General features: G+C 43.1%; 1 protein-coding gene across 1 annotated transcript; it reads left to right on the forward strand.

The window, feature by feature from the left end:
- The first annotated feature begins 4816 nt into the window (after positions 1–4816).
- On the forward strand, positions 4817–5545 carry LOC125590448. Its single transcript, XM_048764016.1, has 2 exons — positions 4817–5007; positions 5215–5545. The coding sequence occupies exons 1-2, from the start codon at positions 4817–4819 to the stop codon at positions 5543–5545; spliced, it is 522 nt and encodes a 173-aa protein (XP_048619973.1).
- Positions 5546–10000: the final 4455 nt, after the last annotated feature.

Consider the following 10000-nt stretch of genomic DNA (forward strand, 5'->3'; position numbering starts at 1 on the left):
GTCAAATATCAGAGTACTCATGAAGCGCATATAAAACAATTACTTTTATTGATTTAAGAAATATTCATACATTGAATAATTCAAGACTGGGCCCGGCCTAATGCCAAATCGAGTCAACATAACACAATTCACAATACCGTTTACAAAAGGCATGAAAATCTACACCGGCGGTCCTATCGTCCAGCACCATGCTATCCAATCATCCTTACCTAAAGCGACCTGCAAAAAGGACAACAGAGTTGGATGAGTAATCTAGTATTACTCAGTGAGCTGGCGGACTCTATCCTCAACCTAGACTCTAACCCAGACAACCCAAAATAACAATCAATCTAGCCCTAGCATGCAATATAAGCTAAGGCTAAACAAACCGTTACTATGTTAGACTTGGCCTCCTGCCATAATCCAACTTCCAAGTAATGGGAAACTGCATTAAAACAAGTCAACAACCAATCCCTAGTTAACCATATATACGCCTGAGTTCAGTACTCATGTAGTGTTAGACACTTAGACTATACAAGTATCATGAGCCGGTCGACAAACAATCAAACAAGAACATGATCGGCCAACCAATGATACCGCATAGCTTTAATATCCACCACCCTTCACAAGCAATCCCTCAAACACATACAGGCCAACGTCAGGCCTACACTAACAAAATACACACCAAGCCTAATCCGGTACCTAAACCAGACTTAGGACTTAATGTCAGAACCTGCAAACAAAGCAATCAACAACCACAACCACAACAATATTAAGATAGTAACTACCAATGACTCGATCTTACTCGTAACACTGTATATCGGTGTTACATTAACTCGAGGGTTCCATAACCCTCTACGACACATTAACACAACACTCTAACCTGGGCCCTGGTGACTTCGTGTTCCTCCTCTCTATCGGCAATATCCTATCTCCCTACCACAAAGGCCAGAAGAAGGAACTTTCAACCGACCGCGGCCCACAGTCCTTCGGGTCACCGCGCTACAGCCCACAGTCCTTCGGGTCACTGCCACATTACACCATCGTGTAATCACTCAGCCATAGGCCATGACCCCGGGATTCCTTGAACCCGTTGAATACGAGGGCGAGGAAACACTAGTCCACCCCAAAACATACCTAGCATGGGCGGGTTTCGCACCTGCTGTCGGCATAACACACACTCGACACAATTATCCCTAGGAAAGACCTAAGGGACAAGACTCCAACCCAAAACTAAACAATATATAGGAGTCTACAAAAATATCAACCAATACTCGTAGTCCAGCCTATATGGCATAGGACCCGTAGTATGAACATCACAACCAGGAGATCGGCCTATATGGCCAAGATCCCTAAACAACAACATTATCACTAAACAACTCAACCAGTTAGTCACTCCCTTACCAAGAGTTGACTAACCTTAATTAACAAGATTAATTAAACGAACAAGCATTTAATTAAATCTACTCAATCAATCTACTCAATCAAACCGTTACCCAGATAGTTCGGCCTCATGCTACGACACTATCTTTAAAGATAACGGGAATCTGCACTCAACCATATCAACACGCAAGAATATAAACCATGATGCATCCTAGTCCTAGTCAGGTTATTATCTCAGTCTTAATTCCATTTCATCTCAGCTAGCCCGTGCTAAACTGAGTCCGGTTTAATAAATAACCCCAAGGACTCTACCATGGAAGAATGTGAGCATTCTACTCTATATGAATACTCGATCTTCCCTAAGTTCCAAGTGGAACTCAAACAAAACCAACTCACAGTGTTCTAGGCGAGAAGTGGCTGGTTGATCGGAGAGGACTTGGCCAAAACCCAAAGGACGACTTGAATGGACTGGACTGAACCGATCTCGACTTGGACAGAACCTCGGCTTCACCATGAAGAAACTGATAGGCCTCGACAGGCTGATTTGGACAGAACCTCCTTTAGCTTCTGGACAGTTCTTCGGACTTCCCGGCGGAGTATCGAGCAGAACTTCGACTGATCTGAACCCATAGAACTGAACTAGCTCCGGACAGCATCTCCACTTGATCATCAAAGGAACTGAGTGGCCTGGACGAATTCAGTTTGACAGAACCGTCCCTAGGTGCTGACTCGAAATCAGTAAAGAACTGACCTCGAAAACTCTCTAAAACTCTCGAAATAGCTCGGAATCACTTGCTTTGTTTTTCTACTTCTCTCTCACGTTTTTAACTTGGTTTGGACAGGTCTGGATGTGAATAAATGAGCTGGGGTCGTGGGGTATTTATAGGAGACACCAGGCAATCAGCTTCAGGTTGGTGGCAGCCCGTGTGTCGCTTTGCATGGCTCCGGACGCATGCGCGGCGGCACCTCGTGCTCCACATGTCAGGCTGCATGTCCAGGACACATGCAGGACGCCACCACTCCTCCCACATGTCAGGATGCATGCCTGGAGTGCATGCAAGAATCCACACCAGTACACACATGTCGATCAGCATGCTTCGGTTGCATGCATGAAGACACCTCGTGCTTGGTCGATCCACCTCGTGCTTCTACATGTCAGGCTGCATGTACAGCTTCCATGCACGGCGACACCTCGAGCTTCTGTAGACACTCAGCTTGTTAGATGCTTGACACCACGTTCTGAACCCATGCAACGAGCCACCTCGAGCTTCTCGGTCGGTTTACGCGATTTTTTACCCTTCCGGCAAATTTCTGACCCGTGATCAATCCCGAATATTTTTTAGCTCCCGTTCAGATGCTCTAAATATTTTTAATAGACTCCAGATGAATTCTGATATCCTGTAAAAATATTTCCCGAGCCTCCGGCTTCCTCGAAGAATTCCATAATACCGAAATTAGGGTTTTCGCCCAATTTTGGGTTTTCCTGTCGTGCTTTGATCCCGTCGTGCTTGCTTTCCGTCGTGCTTAATTCCCGTCCTGCTTCCAACTTATGATGTCTCCAGAATCATATTTTACTGATATGAAGATTTTCCAAGAAAACTTCGTGATTAAGAAACGTCGGTCTTCAAAAATGTCGAGCTTCTAAACCGTCATGCTTCCAAAATTGTTATGCTTCCAAAACGTCCGTCTGATCAATCTAAGACATCTTCTAACTATGGTCGAGCAAATTATTCGACTCACAGTTCACACACGATCACTCCTTCTCCCACCTCGTACTTTAAAGCTTCTCGATCGATCCTTATCACCCGCGACTCGACCACCACAAACATACTCGACCATTCTCTTTTTTTTTTTTTTTAACGGGTTTCTACACGGACAGTCCTCGTGGACGAAAATCACCCACGGACAGCCAAAATCACCCGAGAAGCCAAAAATTCAAAAATTGTTATAAATCATTATGTGGATGGCCAATAACCAAGACCAAGACAAGGCCCAGCCGTGTCCAAGGGGAGAGAGAGTCGGTGGCTGAGGAGAGAGAGAGTCGGCCTATCCTTTGGCCGACCTTAGATCTTGGATGTTTCCATTTATCTGTTTTAGATCTTTTCCTATTTCATGTTGTATTAGGTTTTGGATAATTTCCTTTTTCCTATACTTTGTAATCCTTATATAAGGAACCTCTATTACTCATTAATAATACACATAAATAATTCTCCATTCTTTACAACACGTTATCAGCACGATCGTCTCTAGATCCCTGAGACAAATCGAAACCTCTAACCCTAAAAGCCAAAAACCGGCGACCACAACCAAGAACCCTAAACCCTAATCACGTTCTTAGTTCATCCAAGAACTCAGCAGATCCCTCTTGAATCCCTGACGTTCTCAGATCACGTTCTCAGCTCAGAAGAACCATCCAGCTCGCGATCCACACCCAAGACGCGATCGCACCCGAGACGACCCGATCTCTGCGCAGCTCGCAGCCGAGACGCCTCCAGCCCGCGATCGTCCCATCCGCGACCCGATCGGTTCCCTCTCTCTCTAAAGGTGGTCCGGTTCTAAACCCCTACAAAGCAAAGGAATCGAAACCCTAAACCCTAAAGGACTGAATTCGATTTTAATTGATTGAATTGTTTGTTGATTTGAGGTTTTAGGATTGTTAGATTGATTGAAGTAATCTGATCTAGAACTTGAATCCTAAAGGCCTTGAAACCTTTAATTAAAACCGGCAGCCTTAGTTTTAAAAGTAGAAACCCTAAATTCATAAATTGCTAAGATTGTTTGCATACATATGAATCTGAAATTGAATTGCATTCGTATTGTTTAAAATCGACCAGCATGTAGAAACATACAAATTCAAATCTGATTGCATTGAAATTCATATGGCCGTGTGGCCTTAATCTCTCTGGTACATGTAGAAACATATATCAGGATTGTTCGCACCATGGTCAATTTAGATTTACATGTCCGATCCTTTTGCTTGACTACATGGCCGTGTGGCTTGATTGACTCGCACCATGGTTGATTAGATTGATTGTTTTCTCATAGATGCATAAGACAAGTTTGTGGCCGAGCTTGTTATACCATGCGGCCACATGATCACATTGTGAACCTAAATTGAAATGATGATGGGATTCAGATGTCAAAAATCTCAAATAGAGACTATGCAGCCCTTAATCTCTCCGAAGATAACTACTTGCAGTGGGCGCTAGATACAAAGATCAGCTTAAGGTCAAAAGGTCTTGGTGATACAATCATCAAGGACAACAATGAGACCGACAAGAATCGGTACAGGGCTATAAGCATTATACGCCATCACCTCATTGAAGGTCTAAAAGATCAGTACATTACGATGGAAAATCCACAAGAGCTTTGGGATGCTTTACAGCATAGATATGATCACCAGAAAACGGTGTTACTCCCTAAAGCTAGAACTGACTGGAAGAATCTAAGATTCATGGATTATAAGTCAGTGGATGAGTACAATTCGGTCTTGTTTAAGACGGTCTCAATGTTGAGACTTTGTTGTGAAGTAGTAACCGAAGAAGAGTTGCTCGAGAAAACATTCTCTACGTTTCATTCCTCAAACATAATCCTGCAGCAGCAGTACCGAATGAAAGGCTTCGCCACATACACTGATCTGATCTCGTGCCTGCTCCTGGCCGAGGCAAACAATGTGCTCCTGATGAAAAACAGTGAAGCTAGACCTGTCGGATCTACCCCATTACCAGAGGCCAATGAAGTTGAAAAGAAAAATCCCAACGAGTGCAATTACATCCAGAATGATAAGAGATCACACGGCAAAGGCCGTGGTGGATACAGGAACCGTGACAATTACTCGAACGGTTGAGATAGGTACTTGGCCGGCCGGAAAGGAAACCACAATAACCGTGGTCGTGGTTCCAATCTCGGCCGTGGCCGAGGTGGTTATGGACGAGGTCGAGGCGGTATATCTAAACCGTGTTACTCGACCAAATCCGTTTGTCACAGATGTGGGATGAGCAACCGTTGGGCCAAGAATTGTAGAACTCCTAAGCACTTATGTGAGCTCTACCAAGAGAGTCTTAAGGACAACAACCCGGAGGCTCATATGGTCCATGATTCCGGTTATCCGGCTGATAAAGAATCCGATGTTGCAAATGACGACCTGATGGACTTTGAGACTTCTGATTGTTTCAAAGACTAAATTTTCGATATGACTTGTTTTTACTGCTTTATGATTGTTTTAAGATTGCTTTGGTGTTTTTTTTTTAATTTCGGTGTTCTGCAACTTTAATAAATGAATGTTTTGAAGTCTCTGAGAAATGAAATCTTATTTACGGAAATGAATGACGAGATGAGCATACTCGTGGTGGATAGTGGCACAAGTCATACAATACTTAAAGATAAAAGATATTTCGTAAATCTCACAATGCAATGTGCAAACGTACACACCATTGCAGGTGTAGCCAGCCTGATTGAAGGTCACGGCCAGGCTTATGTATTGATGCCCAAGGGCACTCATCTAGAGATCAAAAATGCCTTGTATTCCCCATGCTCTAAAAGGAGTCTATTGAGTTTTAAAGACATAAGATTGAATGGTTTCCATCTTGAAACATGGGAAGAAGGAAATAAAGAATTCCTTAACATAATTTCGATCACCAAAGGCTTTAAAAGGATCCTAGAAACCTTACCTGCAATGTCTACTGGCCTATACTATGCAAAGGTCAGTATGATCGAGGCTAATGCCTGCGACAATTTCACTCTATGGCATAACCGGCTTGGCCATCCCGGTGCTAACATGATGCGAAAGTTGATGATGAACTCACAAGGGCACACGTTCAAAGGAGTTGTCCCATACAATCTCACATATGCAGCATGTGCACAAGGGAAACTCATAACCAGGCCGTCACCAGCCAAATTTAATAAAGAGATCATAAATTTTCTGGAAAGGATTCAGGGAGACATATGTGGACCAATACACCCACCTAGTGGGACATTTCGGTATTTCATGGTCCTGATTGATGCATCGACCAGATGGTCGCATGTTTGTCTACTGTCCACACGAAATTTGGCATTTCCACGCCTGTTTGCTCAGATAATAAGACTGAAAGCACACTTTCCAGACTTCCCTTTAAAGACTATACGTCTAGACAATGCTGGTGAGTTTACTTCCCAAACGTTTAATGACTATTGTATGTCCATGGGGGTAAGTGTAGAACACTCCGTGGCACATGTACATACACAGAACGGCTTGGCCGAATCATTCATTAAACGTATCCAGCTGATAGCCAGACCATTGCTCATGCGTTCTCAGCTTCCGGTATCAGCGTGGGGACATGCCGTATTACATGCAGCAGAACTGATTCGCATCAGGCCATCTAGTGAGCATAGATATTCGCCATCCCAGTTACTCACGGGTCATGAGCCAGACGTGTCCCACATCAAAACATTTGGATGTGCCGTCTACGTTCCAATTGCTCCACCACAGAGAACTAAAATGGGACCACAGAGGAGGATGGGAATATACGTAGGATATGACTCCCCAAATATTATATAGTATCTTTAGCCAACGACCGGTGATTTGTTTAAGGCCAGATATGCAGACTTACAATTTGATGAGTCCACATATCCGACCTTAGGGGGAGATAACGGCCGGTTGAGCAAAGAAATCGAATGGTCTCGACCATCAATATCTTGGCAAGATCCTCGGACTGAAGAATGTGATATGGAAGTCCAAAAGATTATACATCTTCAAAAGCTAGCTAATCAACTGCCAGATTCATTTGCTGACCCAAATAGAGTGACAAAATCATATATCCCGGCTTGTAATGCACTAATACGAATAGATGTCCAGAAGGGACAAGATCAAGTGGCTACAGAGTCTAAACAACGTCTCAAACGTGGTAGACCTATTGATCCGACCGTTCCAAATGATGGGGTTCGGGACGCCGAACTTCATGGGACACAAGGGCCGGACAATCAAGAGATCTCTATAAATTATATAATGTCTGGAACGAAATGGAACACAAATGATATCGACGTCGATGATATTTTTGCTTATAAAGTAGCACTTGAGATAATGGAAAAAGATGAGGATCTAGAACCCACGTCCATATATGAATGCATGCAAAGATCAGATTGGATCAAATGGAAAGAAGCTATAAACGTGGAGTTAGAATTATTAAAGAAAAGATGCGTTTTTGGCCCTATAACCGTGACCCCTAGAGATGTCAAACCAGTGGTATACAAATGGGTCTTTGTGAGAAAGAGAAATGAGAAAGGAGAAGTAGTGAGATACAAAGCACGGCTTGTAGCACGAGGATTCTCACAGAGACCAGGAATAGATTATGAGGAAACTTATTCCGCTGTGGTGGACGCAACTACATTACGATACTTGATCAGTCTGGCCGTGAAAGAAAAGCTTGATCTGCGCCTAATGGATGTAGTAACTGCGTATCTGTACGGTCCACTGGATAATGAAATTCATATGAGAGTTCCAGAGGGTATTGAGCTCAAAGATAAGAAAGGTTCTCGAGAAAAACATTGTATTAAGCTGAATAAAGCCTTGTACGGTTTGAAACAATCAAGTCGAATGTGGTACAACCGATTATCAGAGTACCTAATGAAAGAAGGTTATAAGAACGATCCAATAAGTCCATGTATCTTTATAAAGAGATTTGACAGCAAGGGCTTCGTGATTATGTATGTCTATGTGGACAACCTGAATGTGATTGGAACCCCTGGAGAGATTTCCCAAACGGTCGAATGTCTAAAGAAAGAATTCGAAATGAAAGACTTAGGAAAAACTAAGTTCCGTTTGGGACTGCAATTTGAGTATGTGTATAATGGAATCCTTGTGCATCAAAAGACATATACAGAAAAGATACTCAAGCAGTTCAATATGGACAAGGCTCATTCCTTGTCGAGTCCTATGGTCGTAAGGTCCTTAGACCTAGACAAAGATCCATTCGGACCAAAGAAGCCGGACGAGGATATGCTTGGGCTGGAAATACCTTATCTAAGTGCCATTGGAGCCTTAATGTATTTGGTTAGCCATACAAGACCGGACATCAGTTTTGCCGTGAGATTACTGTCCAGATTCAGTTCATGTCCGACACTTAGGCACTGGAACAGAATAAAACATCTGTTCAGATATCTGCAAGGAACAACCGATCTCGGATTGTTCTATACCGATCGGCCAAAAGAAAGCATGGCCGGATATGCAGATTCTGGGTACTTATCTGACCCACACAATGCTAGATCTCAGACAGGTTATGTGTACATACACAGTGGGGCTGCAGTAAGTTGGCGGTCCACGAAACAAACCTTAGTGGCAACATCCTCTAATTATGCCGAGATCATAGCCATGTATGAAGCAAGCCGAGAGCTTGTGTGGTTGAGGAACATGACCGGCCATATCCTATGGGAAAGTGGCTTGGCCGTGGGAAAGGAAAAGGAAGAACCAACGATCATCTATGAGGACAATGCAGCTTGTATAGCTCAGCTCAAAGATGGATACGTTAAGGGAGATAGAACAAAACACATCTTGCCTAAGTTCTTCTTCACCCACGACCTGCAGAAGGCTAAAGAAGTCGAAGTGGTTCAGGTTCGGTCCAGTGACAATTCGGCCGATCTGTTCACTAAGTCTCTGCTGACCTCAACATTCAGGGAGCTGGTTCATCAGATAGGAATGCGCAAGATGAAGGATCTTCAGTGATGCTTTCATCAGGGGGAGTGTCATGTGTTGTACTCTTTTTCCTGTCTACGGTTTCCATTTTTCCCACCTTGTGTTTTTGGTTTTCCTAGAGAGGTTTTAATGAGGCAACATCGTGCATGATACAAACCCATATGGTTATGGCCTCCAAGGGGGAGTGTTATAAATCATTATGTGGATGGCCCATAACCAAGACCAAGACAAGGCCCAGCCGTGTCCAAGGGGAGAGAGAGTCGGTGGCTGAGGAGAGAGAGTCGGCCTATCCTTTGGCCGACCTTAGATCTAGGATGTTTCCATTTATCTGTTTTAGATCTTTTCCTATTTCATGTTGTATTAGGTTTTGGATAATTTTATTTTTCCTATACTTTGTAATCCTTATATAAGGAACCTCTATTACTCATTAATAATACACAGAAATAATTCTCCATTCTTTACAACAAAAAATAATATTTTTGAAGAAAGTTTTCTGAAAGGAAACATCAAAATTATGTCAACAATGAGTTTAGGATGTCAAGTGTTGATCAAAAGTTGCTATAGACATCCGTGAAGACAACAAAACTCCGAACCTTGTAGCATGCAAAAGACATGGTTAGAAGCAAACGAAAATTATGAAAATTTACCAGAAAATAGCTTTAACCATCCTTACGAAACATGCAAAAAATCGGATTCAAATTCGAAGTATTTTTTTTTACATTAAAAATACTCCCGGAACACAACCAATGTCTACTGGTGACATACTGAAAAAAAAAGTGTTTTGTCTATATAAGGGGTAGGCACTCCTCTGTGCCTACCATGAGGGTGGAAGTCCGAATGGGTGTGGGTAATGTCCGCGTGCTTGGTGCAGCACGATGATGCTTGGGTTGAGGTCCGATGGCCGGGACTGTCTCCCGTGACTTTTCCGGTGGACCATTTTGCCCCTAAAATCAAATATTCGCGCTTGTGTGG

This window comes from Brassica napus, chromosome C7 (assembly GCF_020379485.1).
Source record: "Brassica napus cultivar Da-Ae chromosome C7, Da-Ae, whole genome shotgun sequence".
Lineage (NCBI taxonomy): Eukaryota > Viridiplantae > Streptophyta > Magnoliopsida > Brassicales > Brassicaceae > Brassica > Brassica napus.